Source organism: Platalea leucorodia (genome assembly GCF_965183815.1).
Source record: "Platalea leucorodia genome assembly, chromosome: 5".
Classification (NCBI taxonomy): Eukaryota; Metazoa; Chordata; class Aves; order Pelecaniformes; family Threskiornithidae; genus Platalea; species Platalea leucorodia.
The window spans coordinates 18,546,604-18,569,803 of NC_138827.1; the positions used below are offsets into that span (position 1 = coordinate 18,546,604).

At 57.2% G+C, this 23,200-nt stretch overlaps 4 protein-coding genes and 1 long non-coding RNA gene across 10 annotated transcripts in view; 1 reads left to right on the forward strand and 4 right to left on the reverse strand.

The window, feature by feature from the left end:
* TNRC6A (trinucleotide repeat containing adaptor 6A) overlaps nucleotides 1-756 on the forward strand; it is a 54,798-nt gene extending 54,042 nt beyond the window's left edge. For all 4 annotated transcript variants that reach the window (XM_082314676.1, XM_082314677.1, XM_082314675.1 and 1 more), the window contains one exon: nucleotides 1-756. This exon is cut by the window's left edge and continues 1,995 nt beyond it. The gene's annotated coding sequence lies outside the window, so the exon portion shown is untranslated.
* Nucleotides 750-2,551, reverse strand: LOC309591834. Its single transcript, XR_014228456.1, has 3 exons — nucleotides 1,978-2,551; nucleotides 1,136-1,289; nucleotides 750-883 (listed from the first exon to the last, which is right to left on the reverse strand). It is a non-coding gene; the product is annotated as an uncharacterized lncRNA (long non-coding RNA).
* A 66-nt stretch (nucleotides 2,552-2,617) lies between these two features.
* Nucleotides 2,618-6,078, reverse strand: LOC309591605 (uncharacterized protein; the record flags this gene model as incomplete). The annotated part of the gene is made up of 7 exons (XM_082314177.1): nucleotides 4,811-6,078; nucleotides 4,544-4,656; nucleotides 4,404-4,462; nucleotides 4,099-4,256; nucleotides 3,777-3,939; nucleotides 3,510-3,701; nucleotides 2,618-2,651 (listed from the first exon to the last, which is right to left on the reverse strand). The coding sequence occupies exons 1-7, from the start codon at nucleotides 5,850-5,852 to the stop codon at nucleotides 2,618-2,620; spliced, it is 1,761 nt and encodes a 586-aa protein (XP_082170303.1). The 5' UTR covers nucleotides 5,853-6,078.
* A 3,582-nt stretch (nucleotides 6,079-9,660) lies between these two features.
* Nucleotides 9,661-12,439, reverse strand: NDUFAB1 (NADH:ubiquinone oxidoreductase subunit AB1; the record flags this gene model as incomplete). Its single annotated transcript, XM_082312108.1, is given in 6 exon segments — nucleotides 9,661-9,834; nucleotides 10,621-10,732; nucleotides 11,953-12,040; nucleotides 12,155-12,347; nucleotides 12,349-12,394; nucleotides 12,397-12,439. Coding segments are annotated over 5 exon segments (462 nt in total). The 3' UTR covers nucleotides 9,661-9,834; nucleotides 10,621-10,640.
* Nucleotides 12,440-12,532: 93 nt separating this feature from the next.
* Nucleotides 12,533-23,088, reverse strand: PALB2 (partner and localizer of BRCA2; the record flags this gene model as incomplete). 3 transcript variants are annotated; one of them, XM_082312969.1, is made up of 13 exons in its annotated part: nucleotides 12,533-12,921; nucleotides 13,762-13,910; nucleotides 14,996-15,083; nucleotides 15,443-15,559; nucleotides 15,725-15,886; nucleotides 16,167-16,252; nucleotides 16,746-16,907; nucleotides 18,039-18,122; nucleotides 18,733-19,541; nucleotides 20,314-22,236; nucleotides 22,691-22,772; nucleotides 22,894-22,953; nucleotides 23,032-23,088. In XM_082312969.1, the coding sequence occupies 13 exons, from the start codon at nucleotides 23,086-23,088 to the stop codon at nucleotides 12,690-12,692; spliced, it is 4,011 nt and encodes a 1,336-aa protein (XP_082169095.1). In that variant the 3' UTR covers nucleotides 12,533-12,689. The 3 variants fall into 3 exon arrangements, with proteins under 3 accessions (XP_082169095.1, XP_082169096.1, XP_082169097.1); XM_082312970.1 differs by having other exon boundaries at nucleotides 12,784-12,921; nucleotides 13,762-13,887; XM_082312971.1 differs by lacking the exons at nucleotides 12,533-12,921; nucleotides 14,996-15,083 and having other exon boundaries at nucleotides 13,767-13,910.
* Nucleotides 23,089-23,200: the final 112 nt, after the last annotated feature.

Genomic DNA, 23,200 nt, shown 5'->3' on the forward strand with positions numbered 1-23,200 from the left:
CGAACGATATGATAGCTCTGTATTCCCATAGTTTGATTTTTCTTTTAGCAAACTGATTTTTTTATGAACAGATCTGCATTTTATTCTAGCAAAAATCTCCCTCAACGTGCCCACTATGAGATGAGAATATAAGTGTAGGAAACTGCAGCTTGCTTTTCCTTTTCTATTCAAGCACCTTTGGGATCCTGTTGCCCTCATCCTCGGTATACGTCAAATGCCCCATTTTCAAACGACCCCACCATTTGTGCCCAGCTAGATGCTCAAGAGGACACTTGCAAATAAGGAGAGCATTTTGGAAAATAAACTTTAATGCTTAAAACGTACTGGTGTTATAAATTTATACCTCATTTACATTAATCATGATGAACAATGCAGCAGCGCTTAATTTGTATTTCACTTTTCACAGTGGCTTAGCTTGTTCTGAAATGGCTATAGGGCAGACCATATATGTACATAGTATGATGTGACTTCAAAAATCTGTTAGACTTTATTTTCAAATTGCCGGATGTAAGTCATTAACTCTGTTGGATGCCAGCATTGTGTGTTATTAGACACTTATCTGTAACTACTTACGATGAAATACGCTGTCCCAAGCCAAAGCTGGCTTCTGAAGTCTGGTCCGAAACAGTGGTGAAAACGTGGGCAGATAAATCTTTCAGGACTCTGCCTCGAGTGGAACTGACATCACACCTGCGTTGATTGTATTGTCAAAGTGTTTGAAATTCCTTCACTGAGCTTGTTACGTGGAAATAAAATGTGGTTGGTTTTAAAAGCTGAACCTTGTTGCCTGTACTTGGGTCTGTGGTCTTCAGGCTGTCCAGCTCCTCTCAAGGTTGACCAGCTCCATCCCCTCGCAGTACGAATGCGGCCGCCTGGCTTTGTGCTGTGGAGAGAGCAGTTTTGCCTTGCACTCCCCGCCGTGCTGTTGCCCTCCAGCCGGGGAGGAGCCGACGGCTCCCAGCACTTCCCTCGGAGGCTCCCTCCGCTGCCGCCGTCACCCTCCCCGGGATGGAGGGAGAAAGGGTGCAGCCGCGGGCACCTGCACACCTGCTCCGGGGAGGGAGCACGGCCGCTTTCCGCCCCCCATACACACACGCCAAAACTCAAAGCCACTTCCATGGCACGCTCTGCTCACCGGCCGCTGCCTGGAAAGCTGATGGAGGAGAGGAAAGGGTGTCCACTGGATGGGCTCCATGGGCCAGCTTGACACTGAGATGTCGCTGGCTTTTCCCGAGTCCACCATGGGATCATTCATGCTGCTGGAACTTGTGTCCCAGTCGTAATGGAAACTGGGAAGAAAATTCATCAGAAATTAAGAGAGGGAGAGGAGGGGGTAAAAGTCCAGCTGTGGCCAGTAGAGCAGCCGGGGGACCCCAGGAGCAGCACTCTGTCCGCAGGTATTTTGCTCCCGTGGGCGATGTGCTCGCGGCACTGGCGCTGTCTGTCTGCAAACACGCTCCCAGGCCCCCGCAGCAGCGCCGATCTCAAGCACAGCAGCGAAGGGAGTCATGCCGGAGCTGGGGCTGTGCTCTCGGCTCGCCCGGCCCCGCGGGTGGGGGGGTCCCGGGCTGTAGTGCCCTTTGCTCAAGAAACTGGAAACTTCCAGGGCCTTTTTTCCATTTACGCCCCTGGAAGCTGATTATAAGACTTTCTCATCCAACCCCACTGTTTCCTGCAGATGTGAACCCTTCTGCTGTTGAACCGGTCATTTAATTGCACAAAGCTCCTTACACTGGGCAGGAGGAGGGGGAAAGAAACCACTTATTTCTCCTTGGACACCAAAGGATGCGTTAGAGCTCCATGGTGCTGTTGATAAGCACAGGGAGGCCAGCACGTCGCTGGGCACTGGCTGCAAGGCAGAGGTGCCAAGGCAGGCTGCTGTGCCCCCAAACCCCCTCACTTCTCGGCTTCACCTCTGCCCACTGAGCAAATTAAAGACAAGACCTCGCTACGCAGGCTCAGCAAACCACCCTCTACCTGGGCCGGCACGCTGAGCGGGCGGGCGGTGCGGGGCGATGCTTGGCGCTGTCGGTGATGCCCGAGTCCTCCCGGCAGCTGCAGCAGCCGTTGTCCAAGATCTGCAAGTGGAGCAGCTCCTCCGAGTTGCTGAAGGCCGGGTTGTCCAGCGAGCTGGCCGAGGGCAGCCAGGAGCGCGACCAGTACTGGGCTGAGACGTCGTCCAGCCGGCAGAACCGCCGGTAGCTGCGGGGCAAGGCAGGGCGGCTGCGGCAGCACCCGGCACCCCGGGGGCACGCACGGGCACAAGCACACGTGCATGGGCACACCCACGTGCATGGGTACACACACACACACACAGACACACACAGACACACACAGACACACACAGACACACACACAGACACACACAGACACACACACAGACACACACACAGACACACACAGACGCACACACACACACAGACGCACACACACACAGACACACACAGACACACACACAGACACACAGACACACACACACAGACACACAGACACACACACACACAGACACACACAGACACACACACACACACACACACACACACACAGACACACAGACACGCGCGCGCGACCTCAGTGACTGCACTGCAAGCACAGATTGCAGGTTTCCACCCAAATTTCATAGCACCCAGGGCAGGGCCCAGCCCCACGTCCTGGGTGGGGGCAGAGCCCGTGACACCGAAAAACATCTGGCCGCAGCCCTGCGGCAGATGTGGTGGTTTCCTCGGGAACAATCCCCCGTGGCACATGACGAAACCCAGGCGGGGAGGGCAGCGGGGCCAGGACAGCGCGGCCCCCCCCAGAGCTGCTTTGGAGGGGCAGTGCCGCAGCCTCGCTCCCCACCCGCAGCCCCGAGCCCGGCCCAGGCAGCCGGCGCCCGGGGGGCAGAGGGACCCTGTGCTTCCCCACGGGAGGCACTGGGGGGGGTCCCTGGGCCCATGTATTTGGGGGCTCAGCAGCACATCTCAGGCATCTCTCCACCACAGCGAGTGTGTGGCGGCACATCCAGCCCTGCAGCCTCTGGCGCTCCTTTCCTGCCTGCCTGCATGCGGCTGCTTCTCCAGGGCCAGCGTGGGGCTGCAAGCATCCCATCCCCCGGGCGCTCCCCGTTGCCTGCACGGCCACACAGACACCCCCACCCAGCCGGGGGGCACTGCCGTGGCCGTGCAGCTCCACGGGGCACTGGGACCAGCCACTGCTGGGCCCTGCACATGCTCCCCCCCCGCTCCGGCACCTCCCGCCCGCCGCTATCAGCCGCCGCAGAGTGTTTTTCTTGGCAGAGCTCACCCCAAGCCCAACCCTGCCTCCCCGCCGAGCTGCGGCTCTCCCTGACCCGGGATGGGCTGCGCTGCCCTCGGGCACCCACGTGCGGGGCCGGAGCTGCTGCCCATCGCCCCCCCAGCACCCCTGGGGAGGGGCAGGGGCATCAGCCCCGCAGCAGGAGCATCCCCCCTCGAGGGCCACCTTGGACCCCAGCCCCAGGCCGCCCCCACCGGCCCTGTGCACCCCACCTGCTGCGCGTCTGGTCAGCCCTGGCCTCCAGCAGCAGCGCCTTGAACCGGCGGATGGCAACGGCGGCGATGACGGCACCCAGGAGGACGATGCTGAGCAGGACCCCAGCAGCCATGCCCAGCAGGCTCTGCTGTGTCACCCGGTAGTCGCAGCGCAGCCCCATGAACCAGAAATCGCTGCCGACAGGGCACCTGTGCCAAGGGGGGCCATCAGCCACCACGGGGGACGGCGCCCGTCACCCCAGGGCCCATCTGGGGGGCACTCACTGGCAGAGGGGCCCGTGGTCCCGGGGATGGGTGCAGATGCCGTGGTTCTTGCAGTAGTCGCGGTGGCAGAGGGAGGTGCAGGTGGCGTTCCCGTCTGCCCCAGCCACGCAGGCGAAGCCGGCCCGGCAGGCAAAGAGCACGGCGCAGGGGTCCAGCGGCCACTCTGCTGAGACACGGGTTTGGCTGTGGCACCCCCTCCCCGCCGAGCAGAGCCAGGGCCAGGCACACACCCACCCTGCCACCAGCCCTGGCCGGGCACCGGACCCTGGGGGCCACGGGAGGGTCCGGTGGCGGCGCAGCCCCGTGCACGCCCCGCACTCACCCAGAGCCACGTTGCGCAGGACGGGGGCAGCGCCCACCGCCAGCCCCGGCCGGGCGCCGCCAGAGCCCAGCGCGGCGTTGAGGAGCGCACCCAGCCCTGACGCCTGCACCTGCTCCGCTGCAAACAGTGCGTCGTACTCCAGCACCACGCTGCCCTCCCTGCGGGGACACCCCATGGCGAGTCCGGGCTCCGACCCCCAGGCCCAGCACTGCGCCCCGGCACTGCCATGGCCCCGCAGTGCGATGCTCCCCATGCCCCCCCATGCCAGGGAGCATCGCACGCTGCGGGGCCACGCAAGCACCCACCTGATTCCCGTCACCTCCAGCCGCAGGAACCCAGGCACTGACATGAAGAGAGGTGCAACCTGTGCAGGGAGGAAGCTAAGCGTGAGGCGGGATGGTCCCCAGCCGCAGCCCCCCCGCAGATGGCCCTGTCCTGCTCTCACCGTCCGGTTGAAGCTGTGCAGCAGACCCCGGTGCTCACGGGATTTGGGGTCCTGCAGGGCGGGTACAAACCTCATGTCCAGCACCAGCTCACAGGGGATGCGGAGGAGGGATGCTGCAGGAGGAGAGACGGGGATCAGCACGACAGGGACCCGCACCGCCCGCCTCGGGGGACCACCACCAGTGACCCCCCCCCAAGCTGATGGCTCCTCGGAGCTCTCCTCCTCCCACTGTGCCCAGGCAGAGGGTCCCAAACCCCCCAGACCCACCTCTCAGGAGGGGTGGCTGATCCTCCACGATGAACACCCGCGGGGCCCTGCCTGCCATGGCCGGGGCCAGCGTCACTTGGGGGTTGTCAGCATCCAGCCACCCTCCGGGACTGCTTGACAGCTGGACCAGGTCTGTGTCCCCGGGCGCTGAGGGGGACCGGGGGCCCCCATGACGGCCCAGGGTCCTGGGGGGATCAGTTGGCTGCTGGGGGGATCCTGGCACCATGGTGGGCAGACGAGTTGGGGGCCCCCATGTCAGCCCTGACGCATCCCCCTGCAACACCGTGGCACTGGGATCCGGCGTGACCGTCCCCATGTCCCCAAGCAGTGCTGGGCTGGCGCTGGCAGCTGTGATGGTGGTGGTGGTGGTGACAGCGGTGGCAGTGATGCTGATAGCAGTGGTCAGCTCCGGGGAAGACGCAGGCTGGGACGGAGCCGGCTGCCAGGGGGGCCCAGTGGCTGCAGGGAGGGCTGGGCTGCCTGGCTGCCAGCTCAGCGGGACAGTCGCTGCCCAGGGCCTGGCATCACCCACCCCCACTGGGGTCCCCCTCGGGATTTGGGGAGTCTCAGCAGGATCCCCCCCTGAGCCCGTGTGGGGCAGCCCTGGGGATGACCCTGCTGGGGGGGTGCCCACAGTGGTGCCGAGCCCTGGGACACCCCGGCCAGTCCCCAGGGAGGGCTGTGGGGTCGGTGATGTGGGTGCTGCAGAGCCACTGGTTGGGGCAGGCTGTGGGGACGGGGGGACACGGTGGGACCCTGGGCTGGTGTGGGGCACCCCGCTCTGTGCCGCAGTGCTGCTGCCCGGGGCCACTGAGGCAGGGGGCTGCCCTGGCATGGCTGGCGGGCGCCAGGTCTGGTCCAGGGGGACCCGGGTGTGCTCAGGGGGACCCTCTGTGTCAGGTGGCCTCAAGACCCTTGCAGCTGGGTCCAGGGCTCCCCCCAGGCTAAGAGATGTCACCCCTGGGATGCTGGCTCTGGCAGTGGGTACAGGCAGACCCGACCCCTTCCCTGCAGCAGGCAGCGAGGTTGGATCCGCCCCCATGACTGGCTGGGCTGTGCTGGTCACAGGGCCCCCATGGCCACCAGCCCCCAGGGATGGCAGAGAGGGGCGAGGGGCAGAGCGGGGACCCTGCCAGGCAACGTCCGTCCCATGCCACGGCCGGGAGTCAGAGCCCTGTCCTCCTACCAGCCCTGGCAACCCCTGGAGTGTTGATCCCAGTGTCCCTGTGGGGGTCAGCAGCGTCTGCAGCCCCCCTGCAAAGGGCAACGTCCCGATTGTCCCCGGCACAGGGCTGTCCGTGGCCCGCGCGATGCTGGGGCGAGTCCCCGGGCTGCTGTCACCCAGTGGGACAGTGGCACCCAGGCCCTCCCCAGCCCACGGCTCCGGGGACGAGGGGCCGTGTGAGCCCCTCCAGCTCTGCATGAGTGCTGTCCCCAAGGGGCTCCAGCCCAGCAGAGTGCTGGGGGACCCCCACTGCCCCCCAGCAGAGCCAGGCACCGTCACAGAGGATGGTGAATGCGAGGGGGTCCCCGGCACGGTCATGGTACCTTCCACCATCACGTTTCCTACAGGGTCAGTCCTGGGGGGGTATCTGGTGGTTGGAGCTGTGTCCAGCCCCACAGGGGCTGGGGCCCCCACACTGGTCACCCCTGGGCTGGCAGGAGATGGCTGCCCGCTGCCTGCAGCTGCCTGCTCAGCGGTGCCTGCAGAGAGTGGGAGCCCTGGGCGCTCGGTGGCTGCTCCATCCTGCACCGTGGGCCCCGTCCCCTCCCCGCCTGCCCGGGGGCCTCCGGGGCGCCCCTGGGGGCTGGGGGGCTCGTCAGTCCCAGCGGGGGTCCCAGGAAAGGGCAGCAGCTCAGCCTCTGTCCGCAGCTGCCCTGCGGCCTCTGGTGTTGGTGCCTGCCCCGTGCCAGCTCCTCGCTCTGGATCTACAGGCAGAGGCAGAAGTGGGGGGACACTGATCAGGGCTGACCCACAGCCAGCACCCCACAGCCGCCGGCTCGGCACCGATGCATGTGGCCGGCATGCGGTGCCACAGACAGAGGGCCGCGAGCAGGACGGTCCCAGCCCCGGCAGTACCTGTCTGGCAGCGCTCCCCCGTCGCGGTCCCTGAGTGGGCGCAGGGGACGGCAGCGCCCAGCGTGGAGCCCGTCCCACTGCCGAGACCGGGGCAGAGCCACGCACAGCACTCCACGATCACTGGGGAGAGAGCAGCATGCGCTGGCGTCGAGCATCGTGCACTGGCGTTGGGCATCAGCAGCCGGCACCGGGCACCGCGCCCCCGCCGCCCCCCGAGCTGCCGGCGCAGGCGGGGGGTCCGCTCCTCCCCTCTGCTAACCGTGGGCAGCGCTGCCGAAGGAGACGCTCGGGACCAACCCAAACCCAGCTGGAAACCACCTGCCTTCGTCTCGACCAACAAAACCAACTCCTGCCCCACCCGGCCACGCTCTGCCATGTGCTGGAAATGCCCATTTTGCCCCGAACCAAACCGCCCTCCGGCAAAGCCGCCACGTGCCGCCGCCGGCAGCACCGCGTCCCCGGGCACAGCACCGGGCCAGCGCCGGGCCAGCGCCGGATCAGCGCCGGGCACAGCACCGGATCAGCGCCGGGCCAGCGCCGGGCACAGCGCCCTGGGCAAGACCCTGGGGCCCCGCTGCGGCAGCGGCTGCTCTCTGGGGGGGAGCGGGCGGCTCACCGGGCGTCGGGGAGCAGGGCTGGGGTCACCGGGAGCCCCTCGGGCCCCGCTCTCCGCCAGCGCCTCGCCGGGGCTCCCGCTCCTCCTCCCGCGGGGGCAGCACCCGCCGCCTTCGGCGCGGCGGAGCAGCCCGGGCTGGCGGCACGGCTCTCGGCCGCCGCTGCCACCGGCCGGGACCCCGGGACCCCGCGGCTGAGCCCGCCCCCGGCGGGGCCCGGGGGCACCCGAGCAGCCCCCGCCCCCCGCCCCACTGCAGCCGGGGAGCCCAGACCCGCCCCAGCCCGGTGCCGGTGCCGCCGCCGCAGACCCCCGCGGCCGCCCCCGCCCCGGCACGGCAGCCCCCGCCGAGGGACCCCGGCCCGGGGCCGCACGGCGAGGGGCCCCCGCCCGGCCGTGCCGCCCGCCCCGCGGCGGGGAGGCAGCGGCGGGCCCCGGCGCTCACCTGCGGCGGCCAGGAGCCGCGGGAGCCGCGGGAACCGGAGCCGCTCCATGGCGCGGCGGCGCTGCCGGCGCTGCCGAGGCGGCGGCAGGAAGCCCCCGCCCGCCCCCGCTGCGGCGGGGCGGAGGCGCCGGGGAGCCGCAGCCCCCGGCCCGGTCCCGCCCCACCGGCCCCGGCCCCGCCGCTCCATCCCGGGGCGGTCCCGCCTCCTCAGCCCCTGCCCCGGGGCCGCGGCGGGGCCGAGCTCGGGCTGCGGGACCCCGGCGGGGCGCGGCCAGGCCCCGGCGCCCGCGCCGACCGCTGCTGGGTGCGGGCCCGCGGGCAGCGCTGGGGGCTGCGGCGGCAGGACCCCGGCTCGGCACCCCGCACCCCGCGCCGCTCCCCTGCGGGCCCCGCTCTCGACGCGCCCTCCCCTACCAAACAGGTGCAGCCTGAAAAGCCACCGTTGGGACCGCCGGGACACGGGCTGTCCCCAGGGCCACCCCAGCCGTGCCCGGCCCTGCCTCCGATACGGCTCAGGGCAAAGGCTCCTTGAGGGCACCTCTGGCTGCGGCTGGCTGCGGCTCCTTCACCAAATCACTCAGGGCCACAGCACCAAATGAAACCAGTGACCGCGCCGGGTGCCTTTGCCCGGGCCGCGAAGGGCTGGCTCCGCAGCCACCGCCACTCCTGCCTCCGGGCAGGCGCCTCGAAACCACCACAGACACGGTGGCCAAAATGACTTTTTCCCCCCAGTTCCACCCGGCAGCCTGTTCGGAAAATGTTCCGGAACACATTTGGGGTGAAGGAGCGACTAAGGAGCTTCCAAAGGCCGGGGCCTCGCACACAATGAAAGCGAAACTTGGGCCCTGCAGGCAGAGGGTCACCCGGCTGGCCGAGGATTCGGCGATTTTAAAAGCGAAACGCGGCTCTAGAGGAAGCCCTGAGAACACCCACACCGCGCTCCGGCACTGTGTGCCGCACCAACAGACCCGGGTCTATTTTCCATCATCCGCCACCCTGATTGCCAGGGGAGGATACGTTATCGAGTGACGCTTTCTTGGCTCCCAGCCTAGCAGCGCCTCTTTGACATATGAAAGTGTTTCTTGGCTTAGAGGAAAAACTGTGTAGTGTCCAGAAATAACTTGTTTCTGTCTCGGGAGAGATTTAAAGCAAGCCTCCCGTGCTGAGATTAGTCGGGCTTACAGAAACACTGATGCGATTTTGCGTTTCAGCAGCAGGAAAGTCATTCCCGCCTTTATTTTCCATCAGGAAAGCAGAAGCTTTTCAGATGGAACTTGCCTGTTTTTACCAGCACTGATGAAATAAACAGCAAAGGCGGTTTATCGGAAAGGGCAGACAACACAAGCAGCGAGACCAGGGGAAGAGTGATCACGCCAGCAAGCAGAGGGCACGGAGCTTTGTGCACAGCGGCACGAGCCGTACCGGTGCTGCTGGCGCTTCCACGCACACAGAGAGGACGAACGGCAAAACGCTCTCAGCAGGACACGCTCAGAGCCCAACAGACCCACAAACGCCTGCCCCGGTGCTCGGCAGACGGTGCTTTTATCCCATGGGCTAACGGCCGAGCAGAGGCCGTGCCACCGGCGGTCAAAGCCTGGGGTTAGACAAGAGCATTTCTGTGCAGTCAGTTACTCATCCTTGAAGGGTCCTGAACACTTAACACAGCGAGCCACTGACAAAGAACGTGATACAGAAAAGCCATCAACACAGCATGGTCTTATATATTTATTCCTTTTTTTTTCCTTGTTTTTAAAGGACAATATATTCAGACAGCTTTAAATACAACGTCCAAGTACAACTTTCCGATGAAAGCAGCAACGGTACAGCATGTGCGCTTATATTCATACCCGCTGACACCAGCCCAGTCCTGGTGGTAGAGACATCTCCTGTTAAAAAAAAAAAAAAATCCACATATTTAATATTTCATCAACCGAGAACTACCATTTTAAGGCACAAAAGAAGTGGGTCAGGCAGAGACAAGACGAGCTGAATACCAAAAGCAGGCATGTAATGAGTCCACAGATTGTTAGAATCGCCAGGACTCCGGCCTTGGCTACAAAGGGACACAGCTCCCCACTCACCCAGGAGGAGAGCGTGGGGGGAGGCCACAAGCGCACACAGGAACAAACAGGAACGTGGCCCAATCTGCCGCCGCGCTGGCCTGAGGCCACCAGCTCATTTCCCCTGCAGCCCCAGAGCACCCCGAGGGCCAGTCGCTCCAACAACCCTTTCCTGCCCGTTTCCTTTCCTGCTCCAGTCTCTGGCTGCGGCTGGTGGGGAGGAAACGGTTGCTACTGGCAGATGGGAGCTGTGCTATCGCACGCCTCTGGAGGCGCCTACCCCGAGGAGCGCTGAAAAGGTGGACTTGCCCACCTAAAGTCAATTCGTCACCTAGTAAAAGACCTATGGATATCCTCGGTGCCAGGCAGGGCGAGATGAAAGGTCGCCGAGCCCCACATCCTCCCTCCAACAGCAGATGCCTCAAGAAAACACGTGTACTCTCTCCTCCCCGCTCAGAGCGGGCAGCTGCTGCCAGCTCCCTCCCAGACTTGCCAGACTCCCGCCTGCCATACAGTCACCTCACGCCAGGCACTCCCCCCCACGCCGTCACACTTGCACCCTGTGCACACCACCGTTACCCGAGACGCTCGCAGGAGCACATTTCCACTTACCCGGCTTTGAAGAACTGTTTTTATTCATAAACATCCTTCTTATCTGCAATGTAATCTACAATCTCTTGTGGACACATTAACTTTTCTGCATCTCCATCAGGAATTTCAAATCCTGGAAGAAAGCGCACATATTTAGCCCAAAACAACGGAAACGGGGGCAAGGCTAAAGGAAGCAATTACTGCTGGCTCAGATGCCTGCAGCTTGGCAGGGGACAAAGAGGCAGGGGCTGCTGCTCAGCTGTGACAGTCAGAGCCAGCACTTCATTCCTACGCCGAGCTTCAAGCTGTGCTCTGCCTTACATGACACAGCTTCTGGATAAGGGACCAAGCAGATGCAGCAGGGAGCAGGGCTGCGGAGCCAGCCCGCGAGTGCCCCTCACACCCCGTTAAAGCCACTGACGCTTTCCCAGAGCTCCCACAGCCACCGGTGTGTGACAGGAGGGGGATGCTCTTGGTAACTCCCCGCAAGCCAGGGGCCAAAGCCCCTCAAGGTTCAGAGTCTGCTGTTGAGCACTCGTATAACCAAGAGCTCGTACAGGGCGGCAGCCGGGGGCAGGGAGCACAAGGGCTCTCAGCTGTGGAACTGGTCAGAAATGCATTCCAGAAAATTTAGGGTCTTCTTTCTAGTCCACGTGGCCACACATTAACACTCCACCCATGGCACTGGTAAGTGGATTAAACACACGGCAACAGCAAATGCTCTGAAACATCTGCCTACGTTTTAGAGAACGACCAAACCCAATGGACAGTTATGACCCAATGTGACAAATTAGGGATGTACGGCAGAATTTAAGAGCTTTAAATGAAAGCATGAAGGCAGCCAAAATGATGTAAAAAGAAATTTGGAGTATAAACTAATAAGGAAAAAACAGCCACTTTTTTCTAGTGGCATCACATACCGAGGATGAAAAAACTTCTGGTGAGGAAAAACCAGGAATATCTGTGATTTCACGAGCTGGAGCCACGATCAGCTCCAGATGCGGCCTTCAGGCTAAGTGTAACACCCGCTGCCCTCACCTCCACGCTGCTGCCCCCCGCTCTCCCCCTCCCCAGCAGCGCAAGGGGGGATGCGGAGAGAAAAGCAGCCAGTGCTCCCAGAGGGACGGCGCTCAGGAGCAGACGGACAGACGCCTTCTCCTGAGCCCCGCCGGTGCCAGCGGCGACGGGCGCGCGTTCTCACTGATGGAGCACCGCACGATTTTCTCTGAATGACATCAATGTTATTATTCGCAGAAAAGAACTGATGCTCGGTTGCTGTAGCTGTGCTTAGGGATTAGCCAAAAAAAAAAAAAAGGGGAGCGATGAATCTGAGCGCGCACAGCTCTGAGTTACCAAATTCGTCTTCCATAGCCATGATGATTTCCACTTGGTCCAAACTGTCCAAACCCAGGTCTTTCATGAAGTGGGACTCAGCCGTGAGCTAGGGGAAGAAACAAAATCGAAGGCGGTTTGGCGGCGGCCATTGCAGCGGGAGAGGACCCGCAGCGGGAGCCCTCCCCGGCCCCCCGCCGCCCCCCGGCCCGGCCCCGCTCACCTTCTCCGGGTCGATCTTGTCGTACAGCTTGAGGACGTAGAGGACGCGCTCCTTGATGCCCGCCAAGGTCAGGGGCGGCAGGTCGGAGAAGCGGCGGCACGGCTGCCAGGCCTCCCGCGGCGCCTGCAAGAGACGGGCGGCAGCGGGAAGCGCCGGGCCGCCCGCCTCGGGCCTTACCGGCGGCGGCGGGACGCGGGGGCAGAGGGTGCCGAGCGGGGCGGGCCGCGGGGCGGGCGGCCGGGGCTGGAGGCGGCGGACACAGGCGGAGAGGACACGGGCCGCCATCATGACCTGTTCCCGGCAGCCCGCGCGCGCGGCGGGGCGGGGCGGTCCCGCCCCGCCCCGCCGCGCGCGCGGGCTGCCGGGAACGGCGGCGGCAGCGCCCCCTAGCGGCCGGTGGCGGCCCCGGTACGGCGCGGTAATCAGTCACGGAGCGGTTCCAAAGCAAAGAGGTTTAATGGCGTTGCAGACACCGGAGCCCCGCAGAGCCCGGGCTCAGCCATCCCCCCCCCGCCCCGCCCCGCCAGTCCTCTCATCAGGCCGCCCCCGGCTGGGGCTGCCGGTACCGGTAGAGGCAAACAGTCCCGTCCCGCTGCCCGGCCAGCAGGCAGGCGCTGGTGGTGGCCCAACGGGCCAGCGCCCAGCTCCCCTCCGGGTCCGGGGGCAGCAGGGCCGTGCAGCGTCCCAGCAGCAGGTCCCAGACGGCGATGGCTCCCGACGTCAGCACGGCTGCGGCAGAAGCATCCTTCACGTCACCCTCCAGGTACCTAGGGCGGTACAACACACAACGGCCACAGTTTCCTTCGTGAAAACACTATCGCATCGTTTTTAAATTACTTTTTCACGTAAGAAATGAGTAAGCAAATTTAAGCCAACCGTGGGACGCCAGGCTATGTCACCTGTTGAATTTTCAGCACACCTGAGAACGAAGGATGTCAAGACAATCCTTCCGCAGCCTCAGTACGTACTTGAAAATTGCTCGGTAAGCCAAGATCCCAATCTGCTAGTATTTGTGCACATAGGAAGCGATGATGGATGTAAGCGCATTGCAAGGCTGAGCCTTAACCAGCTTAGTCTTCAAAACGCAAGACATAGGAAGGAAAAGGTCATCTGACTGCAAGCAGCTGCTTAACATAAATAAACCTAGCGAAGCGCTCTGCAACAGCACACAGGCTCCAAACGTCTCACTTGCAGACATCTTCTCAGGGGGTTTTTGCCTGGGGAGTTTGCCTGATGAACCCCGTTACAGCATTTCCACAATCACTTTGTGGGGGGAGAAAGACAAAAGCGTAAGCACGCGGAAAACCCGTGCTCCCGTTCGTCAGCGGAGCTCCGGTGAGCGGAGCCCCTCGCCGCGCGGTGAGGCCGGCGGCTCAGAGGTCAGCGCGCAGGCTGGCGCAGGAAGCGGGCAGGAAGCAGCCAACACCCTCGCCCCGCTCCAGCCCCCGTACAGGACAAACGGCAGCGACGGATGCAGCCTCCTTATCATCGGCAAGATGGCAAATGGATCCTTGCCAGCAGCGCTACTCAGCTTGTTAAGCGATTCTCCCCCGAAACCACCTCGAAGGAGTCATGAAGCCAGCAGGCAGAGCCCCCGCGGTACTTGCCTTCCAGCATGCCCAGGTGGGAGGGAGGAGAACATCACTCCCCTGCTCCTGGCTGTTTTGGGGTTGAACGCTATCACGCGGAACGCGGGGTTTCCACAGGACTCGCTCTCTTTGGCATGTGGATGACTTAAAACAACAAACAGAAGGCCCTGATATACAGAGGAAAAATACATCACTAAAAACAACAGCAAGAGGGGAAAAAACCCACAGAATTTTCCAAAAATTAATTGCTACATTCTCTCTATAATCAGAGCCCCATGGACAGTGATGCATTACTTTTACTGAATAAAATAGAAACGGTTTACTTTCCTTATCAAATTAGATAAAAACCAAAGCAGCTGCTGACCGATAAGGGCTGGTGCGATACAGCAGAATGACAGCTCAGTGACCCAATGGATTTATGCTCTTATCTTTCTGCCTGAAAAAGCTAAACTTGCTGTAGGATGAGGTGACATTTCAAGTAAAATTTCTGGGCCTCATTTTAATCCCTAGAAGCTTATAAATTTCACAAGAATGCCATGCAAACCAGCACAGCTGAAAACAGCGGCGGCTCTCAGAACAGCCACAGGCCAGCACAAAAGCGTTGGATAGATATTCTGAGGAAGTCTCCAAAGAGCCTGACTCATTATTGGAGCCATCATTATTGGACAAGACATTCTTGTCCCAAAAGGTTAAATGCTCACTGAAAACAATCAAATCCTTGATAAACTACAAAAATCCATCTGGAATCACAGCACAGGTGGAAGCAAGTGAGAAAGAATCATTAGTATGAATCTTGGTTTTAAACAGTTGATATCCTCGGGGGTATATGTAAATAACCACTTCAAATCGGTTTTCTGACAACGGCAGTGTGCCATCACCACGCTGGCAGCTACCCACTTGTGAGATGGAAGAGACTTACCCAGCACCAGCACTGGGCAACAGTACTTCTGCTTCCCACGCCCAAGATGCTGCTGCTTTGGAATACGCTTTGATGCATCACTTATTTTATTAGTACACTGCAGAAAGCCAAGAATTCAAGGTAGCCAGTGTTTCTCCTAGTTATCCTATTTTCCTTCGAAAGTATTTTACCCTATTTTCCTTTGATTTACCCTATTTTCCTTTAGATACCTTCAGGGTATCTAAACAGAGCTGATATTTCAATCCACTCTAGAAACCCTAATCCTTTAAGTCCCCACCACAGATAGTCAGTGCAGTCCATGCATAAACTGCGTGTCATATTTCACATACGTACAGAGTCAGAATATGCTCTATGGCAGATGGAAGCTGGGTAGGAATAACCAACATGCATCTTCTTCAGGAGCTGGCCTGTTTTCAAATTCCTGCAGTTGGTGAAAATACAAATTCTGACTGCATTTCCATCCTCTATCTGTTATTTTCTAATCATAGTTACACCGCTATGCAAGACAGACACATTTTTGGTTTCACATAAACCAACTAGAGGCCACAGGAAGAGATGTAATGAATATGATGCAAAAGCAAGTGGAATTACAGCAGCACAGTTCATTCACTACCCAACTGTACAGAAGTTAAAGTGCCAGACTGTAGGCCCTTTGACAATTCTCATTGCACAGGCAAATCAGCTGCCAACCAACGCCCCTATATAACATCTGCAGCTAGCTGTTACAGCCACCACGTATACCTGCAAGCTACATCATTTAATTGCAGAGGAAACACTGACCAAACAACAATGCTGTTCACTGCAGTGGTGCCAACCAAGGCGTCTCTCATTCCTTCTACTTCAGCAAAAGCTAAAACAGTTTCTTCGGGGGCCATCAAAGTCTGTCCGTCCTTGCTCCTGAATAGCAGATTAGCAAGTGAGAAAAGGCAGTCAAAATAATGTGTTCTGTACTCAGCACACCTCCAGAAAGAAGAGGAACCTGACACTTTGCTACATCTGAGATGTCTCCTTACTTTTCTTCCACCTGTCACACCGAGACCCCCCCAAAACCAGCAGACTCACCTTCCCGTCTCTGAAAGCGATACTATTTCCACTTGCTGCTCTTGCACGGTCCTGCTGCTGCTGACCAGCCTCCTGTCCTTTAGCCCAAGAACAGCTTTTATATTTCCAGTTTTTACTAGCGATTGCTTGAATGAGTCATTCTCAGAAGAATAAAGCAAGAGCCTAAATTAAGAGAAAAGTACGCCTAATGACAGAAGGAAGCATAACTCAAACATGCCATAGCATATAAAAATAAGCATATGTTTAAACAGTCTACCACCTCTAGGGGCGAATAAGCAAGTCTTTATAGTTGATTTTTAGAAATCCCTTCCATATTTTCCAACTGTTAAAGCAACTGAGAAAGTGACACATTAGTAAGAGATAATTTCAACCACTACACAAGAGGAGAGTTAAGCTACAGCTATTCAGGGTGCAAAGCGCTAGTTAGAAACAAGTACAACACCTTATTTCTCCAATCTCCAAATCTCCCAATGCTATACACACGAGATTACAGGTGTCTGGCAGAGGAACGATCTGTATTACAGGAATCTAGGAGAGCAAAACAAGAATTCAGTGTCACCCACAATACCCCTTTGACTTTATTCCCATTTTCTAGAGTGTTTCAAGTAAAACGATATGGAGCAGAACTAATTTTCAGATCCCTCTGAAGAAGCACATTTAGATTAACAGCTGAACTCTTGGCTGACTGTTTACCTAATTAAACAAGCCCTGTTGATATAAGAGACAAAAAGTGTCTCCAGGGAGCGTAAGGGGAAAGAGCACAAGTCAGTGGCTGTAGTGCAACCACCATTCAGTACATGGAGTATCAAATTCCAGCAGATAGCATGCGACTGTACAAGTTACTGGCCTTCTCCATCAGTAGTGCAAATCATTCCCCTCTGTTGCCTGATGGAATGAAAAATTTATGCCGCCTAAAGAACTTACCTTGCACCCAAGACTGCAGGCTCCTTGTATCTTGGGAACTAACACACTGGGATGATAAAGCTGTCCTAAATTCTAGAAATAAGGATTGTGTTCATACCTCTCTGAGCTGCCAGGTATAGACCTTTCCCCAGTGGTCGGATGCCAGAGGTTTCCACAGGGAGACAGAACTCTCACAAGCAGTCACCACGCACAGCTCTCTGCCGCCAGCTGTGTCCCACCACATGGTACTCACATCCACAGCGCAGGAACTTGAAGAATCCTGTCCAAAACAAAACAGCGCTGGTTTTCTTCTGACAGACATGGTTATCTAACCTGGAGGTTCAGCCTGAGAAAAATGCTTGACATTCAGTGTGATGAGAATTTGAGGCTAAAACTTAACGCTTACAATGTTTAATTTTGAGTAAAGCGCCAGTAAGGCACCAAGGAGAGCAAGCCTTGTCATTTGAAACGACAGGGACATGGCAGAGCCCAGAGCTGGGAGAGGACTGGGGGTACCACGGCACAGCCACAACAAAGCTTGAGTGCCACCTACCTTCAGTCACGCACTTGCTTCCCTTGTTGCACAAACGGGAGACGGGACTTGCAGCAGCACAGACTGAGTTTAAAACTGAACAAAGCAAGGCCTTTTCTTCCTCGTAAAAAAGTTTTCAGCTTCAGCCATATTATTGTTGGCTGGTTATGCTAACCCCCCAGGCTTGCTTCCGGAGCAAAACTTTGCGCTTTGGTTTGGAAAAGCTAGAGATGACCCAGGCCCCGGAAAGCTCATTTGGAGTTCAGTGGGCTTTCCCACAGATGTTCCTTCCTTGCCTGCCAACTGTTCTCTACCCCCTACAAGCCAGAGGACAGTGGAAGGACACCACCGCAGGAAGAAGACCTGATGGCTCAGCTGTGCAAACAGTCCTGGGCAAGATTTGCCTTGGTCATGGCGTGTACAAGCAAGGCTCCGTTCCAGAAGGGTGCGAACATCAACACATCTATTTGGCAGTGCTGTAGTCCCTCACAAAATTTGCTCCTTACTGAGTTACTTAGTGCCTGAAATGGTGACAGGAGGCCACAGGAGCCACTGGGCAGGCAACAGGGGTACAAGGGCTGAGATTATTTTACCTGGGGCTGAAGAAAAATGCAGCACTTCTGTTTGTTAAGACATTTGCATGTGTTTAGACATTCATTATTCAGAAACAAACACTGAAAGCCTTTATCAGGCAAAAGGAGATATACAGCAATCTAACCTTTCAGCACGCTTTACCACAAGTGAAGACAGAACTGATCAAATTAGACAGCAATCTATTTTGTTCAACTAGCCATTCTGCATTTTTTATTGCATTTTTGTTAAACTTGGTATTAAAGAGCTGCTACTGACTCAGCAAACAATTATCCGATGTTATCCCACCTTTAGCTTTGATACAAGCTGCAAGCTCTCCTCTCTCAGGCCGTCAAGCAGTACTGGCGTCAACTGTTTTGCTACATCTTTTTTCTGCACAAACAAGTAAAGAATTAGGATAATTCAACTTTGAAATTACATTCAGCACCTGCAAGAACGAGGCAGAAGCGTGCATGCAGTTGTTGGAGAGCCATGGTAGGAGCACCTCTTTTTGTACTTGCATGTGTTTGAAAAACAAGAGATCCCAGATAGGTTATTTCATGGTTTCACCTGAAAACTTTTACCACCGCTTTGCATCTCAGCCCTCAGAGACAAGTCATTCTCTCAGTGCCCATCCTGCATGTGGGTCATTTAATCTCCTTTACCAAATCCTAGCTGAAAATTTTCCTTAAGGTAGACCAACACCATGTGGGTACCAGAAACTTTTTTGTTCATATACACGTTTCAAACATGCATCCTGCAATAAGCACTGAAACCCACATCTCCGGTGTCATCAAGCAGGATTTTAAAGAATTTGCTCTTGAGGTCAAAAGACCTTAGGCAACAGATGAAAACCAAATATTTACTAAGTCAGCTAAAAACCAGCATGCAGGGCTGGCATGCAAAGAGGTCTTTCCCCTGAAGTCAGGCGAGACTCTGGAAAAGGGGATTCGCCCACAAAACCACTGGCTTTGTACCCTTGGCAAAGACGCCAGCTTGTTACCTGTTCAGGAGAAGCTCTGCAGGATCTCTGCTCTTTGCTCTCTGACTGCTGATGCTTCTCCAAGGCCACAGCCTCATCAGATTTATTATCAGGACCTCTTTCAGCTTCTAAAGGAAAGGTTGTACCTTGTTGCTCTTTTGTAGCAGATCCCGCACCACAGCTGTCCAAGTGCAGTGGGATGGCAGACTCTTTGCATTCCCTGCCATCCACGACCTGGGCAGATGCTCCTTTGGAGGAATGCAGGCTTGCTTGCGAGGGAGGTACAGAAGGTGTATTGGGGAAGACCTCACTGCGTACGGATGGTAAAACAGCTGGGGTTGCACCCACGACAGGGAAAACGGATGAGGAAATCTGAGACTCAGGCTGAGTGGGAGCACCAGCTAAGACAGTCCCCACGGGAGTAAATAGCAATTCATGGGTGGAAAGTTCCTCCTTGGAAGCTGGGCTTTCTAAGTGAGGTAACTCGGGCAATCCATTTTTGAAAGGCGAAATCAAATTACTTTTGAGACTTTTTTCTTCTGGATTCATTTGTGCACCTTGTGTGTCCTCTGAAGCCACACCATCTCCAAACACACTAGGAACAAAAACCTCCAAGTCATTCACAGGGGAAGATTCTAATTTCTCAAGTTTTAGTAGTCCAAATTCCTCATCCGGTAAGTGAAAGTCTCTGATATCCAGTTTGGAGGCCAGCCACTGGAGACTGCGGAAGGAGAAGAGAGAGCTGCAAGTACTGGGGTCCATAGCAGGGAGGCCAAGAGAAGCAGGAGCCTCTGAACCCGTTGGATAGCTACGTCCTCTTTTGCTCTCATCTAGACAAAGAAGAACACAAGAATACAACAGAGAACATCACATCATAAAATAGCCAGCAACTAGCCTTTTCAGAATCTCTCATCCAGAGGGTCACTCTAATCTATTTTCAAAAGGGGAAAAAAAAAACCAAAACAAAGGCGCCATATCCATCTTAAGACATGGAAGTGGCACTTTTCTGGAAAGACATTACACTCTGCAATTGCTCTGCATCAAGCCTTTGGCTGAAATATCATTGCCAAAGACTCCCAAAATTGACCGAGTGCTTGGTCAGTTTCTTTTGTTTGTTTTTTCTCCCAACACTTTCTCTTTTCGCAACATTCACAGACCCTCAGGCTGTAACGCTACTCTTTGTGTTTCACACTTGTCAGCACTAAAAAAAACTGCTATCGTTAATATGCAGACTTAGTTGGAGAAGAAGATTTATATCTGTTTGCTGGAAAATCAGGCCCAGTGTGCACAACATTCGCTCCAACAGCAGAGCCAGCTTAAGAAGTTCTCAGCCCTGCTCCTCATCCATGCACTGCTGTTCACTCCCCGTACTGTTCTGAAGCAGAAGTTTCTGGAATTGTTCAAGGAACATGGGCACCACATCTAAATTCTTTAAAAATCTCTCTTTGTTTAAAAACATAATAGTTAGCCCATGTCAGATTTTCTTGAATAATGAAATAAAATATGGCAGGGCATGAACACCAGTGAATGCACTCACTGGGACGTTTCCCTGCTTCACTCTCAGCCTGTAGTTTTAGGGAGTGCTTATATTTGATGAAGTACCTTTTGAGACTTGACTGGCTCTCCGTCTTGCAGAGGAGCGCAGGGAGCGGCGTGGAGGGACATCAGTCGCTAGGAGCTGCTCGGCCCTGCAGGCTCCTTGCACGTGCTGATTCTTAACATGCTCCACTGGATGTTTATCAGTCTGACGCACAGTTAAGTTGGCTTCCAGATCTCCTGTATGGCTGGCAAAAGTTTCATTCCCTGGATTCAGAGAATTGCTGTTCTGAAGTGGATTTTGAACCGGTTCTAACAGAGTCTTACAGCATTTACCAAGCTCTTGGCTTCCTGCAGGAGGAGGATCAGCACTCGTTGGCTGTATAGCACCAATCGCTTCTGTCTCCCCAGACCCAAGAGCTGCAGCAGCAGACAACCTTCTCTCATCTGAAGATGATTTTTCAAGATTAGCCTCACAGTTTTCCTTTCCACTCTGACACTCATTTGACAGCAGACTACTGCTTTCCCTCGTTGTTATGAGATCCAAACTCTCGATAAGTTCCTGTGACACTTGATGAACAGGGGGTTTGCAGGTAGACTTTCTTCTTCCCTTTTGTTTCCTCTGTGATTGTCTCTGATCTCGCCTTGTGCTAGTGATACTGTTTTGAGAAATCGATCCAAGTGAAGTGTTGCTACTACTGGACGCAGGAAGAGATTTTTGAGGACTACTTGAATTTGCTGGATCATTTTCTGCAGCAAGAAAAGGGAACGGCACGACCCCTGACTCTAAATCATTTTCAACTCTTTCTTGGGAGGGCCGATCTGAATTTGCATCTTTCTGCTTGCACTTACTTCGCTGACCTTTCTTGCTTCTGCCTAGCTGGCTGAGAATGACAGCATCGAGGTCCACTTTCCTCTGGCAATTAGACATGCGTCGAGTTGTCCTGACATAGTATTCAACTGGAAAGAGAAGACCTTCAACCACCGTGCAAGAGTTCAGTGCGCTTTCAGGAGCTGTCACCGTTTCTGGATGAGAATGTTTTGACTGAATTTCAAGCTGTTGATTCTCTAACAGTTCTTCAGCATTGCCCAGAGCAAGATCTGTAGGAAAGGGATTTAAGCTATTAGTGTCACCTTGATTTCCTTCATGGCTTTTGCTCTCATTAGTTATGGTGTTATTTCCGTCAGCAGGCAATACTTCATTTTCTGACATTAAATCCAAGAGCCTACATAATTCTCCCTGGTCTTCACACATACTCTCACCATCCATTTGTTTTATTATACTGGACGATTCTTTTCCTCCATCACCGCTGGCGTCAAGTAAAACAGAGTCACCATTCTCTGAACATGGCCGTGCAGGCTCACAGTTATCAGGTGTGGCCACAGCACCCGGGGCCTCAGGCTGCCAGACATCGCTGCTGTCCCTCAGCACACACAGGAACAGCTCAGGCGCTCCTGGAGGGACACTGCCTTCGAGCATGTCTTGTACAACTCCTAACGCTGCATCGGGAGGAGTGAAACTGTTTTCTTCTCTCTGCACAAGTGCTGGTCTGGATGCTCGTTGAGCGTTTCCCTCAGTGTTCAAGAGACTGCTTCGCCTGAAGACCGGTGACCGAAGTTCCTCTGTACTAGCAATTTGATTTTTCACCATTTCATCAGCGTTGATTAGATGCACATCACGCACTGATTCCCTTTCCTCTGATACCAGAGCCTTTGTCCGTCTCCTCAGCTTCATCAAGCTTCTGGAGGTTTGGGGTTTTTTCTCCTCAGGGGCAGGCCTAATGATTCCACAGCACAGGTTTTCCTGGCTAGCCTGTATACTTTCTGCCTGTGAACTGTCCTGCAGGCTAACCTCATTATTGGAGAATTCAGGAACGTGTTTAAATGTGACAGATGTTTTCTTCTCTGTGTCAAGATCAGAGGAGGTTTTAGTCTCTAAGTGAGAGGTTTCATGTTTGTCAGCACTAGGAGATATGTTATCTTTAGAACCTGTGGGAAAAAATTTCATCTATATAAAGTACTCCCAGCAAAGTCCTGTCCAAGAAAAACATCACACAGTAAAACTACATGACTGTTAGGAGTGAAAGAGTGGGATCTTACAGTCGGGATCGGAGAGCACTGCAGACCTGGTGAGGGGGAAAGGAGATGTTATTGCAGGTCACGCTACAGCAGCATGGGAAAGGCCAGGTGTGGGTACGGGGGGCAGCGGCTGCGGCAGCAGCTGCAGAGAGGGGACAGCGGAGCCAGGGGCGAGGGGGGCCAGCAGAGCTGGGGTCCGTCCCCGGCTCGGCAGGACGGGCCGTGGGGGCACAGAAGGGCGATGGTGGCTGGGCCAGGCCCCCCGCCCGGGCGAGGGCCAGGGGGAGCACACGGCAGCCGGCGGGGCCCTCCGGGCGCTCCCGCCGACCCGCCCCGAAGCGGGAGGCCGCCCGCCGGCTCCTACCTGCGGGGCTCCGCTCCCGCCGGCCTCCTTCCGCCGCCGTGCCCCGGCCGTGGCTCCGGGCTCGCTCGGCTCGCCGCGCCCGCTGCGGACACAACACCGGCGCAGGGCTGGGACCGGGCCCCCGGCACCTCCTCCCGCGCCCGGCCGGGCCGGGCAGAGCCCCGCCGGCGGCCCCGGCCCCGGCCCCGGCCCTGCCCGCTCACCCGCAGCCGGCTGACGGTCTCGCTGTACTCCCTCCGCAGCAGCGCCAGCTTCTCCCTCAGCTGCAAGACACAACGCACCGGGCTGGCACCGCCGCGCCCGCCGCCCCGGGCCCCGCTCGGTGCCGCCCGGCCCCGCACCTTCTCCTTCTCGGCGCCGCTGAGGGCCCCGCCGCCCGCCGCCTCCGGTCCCTCCATGGCCGCCTCCGGCGGGAAGCGCGCGGCGCGCGGGAGGTGCGTGCCCATGGCAACCGGGCCGCCGTAGGCCGCGGCGGAAGTGCTGCCTGGCGGAGGGAAGTGACGTGACGGA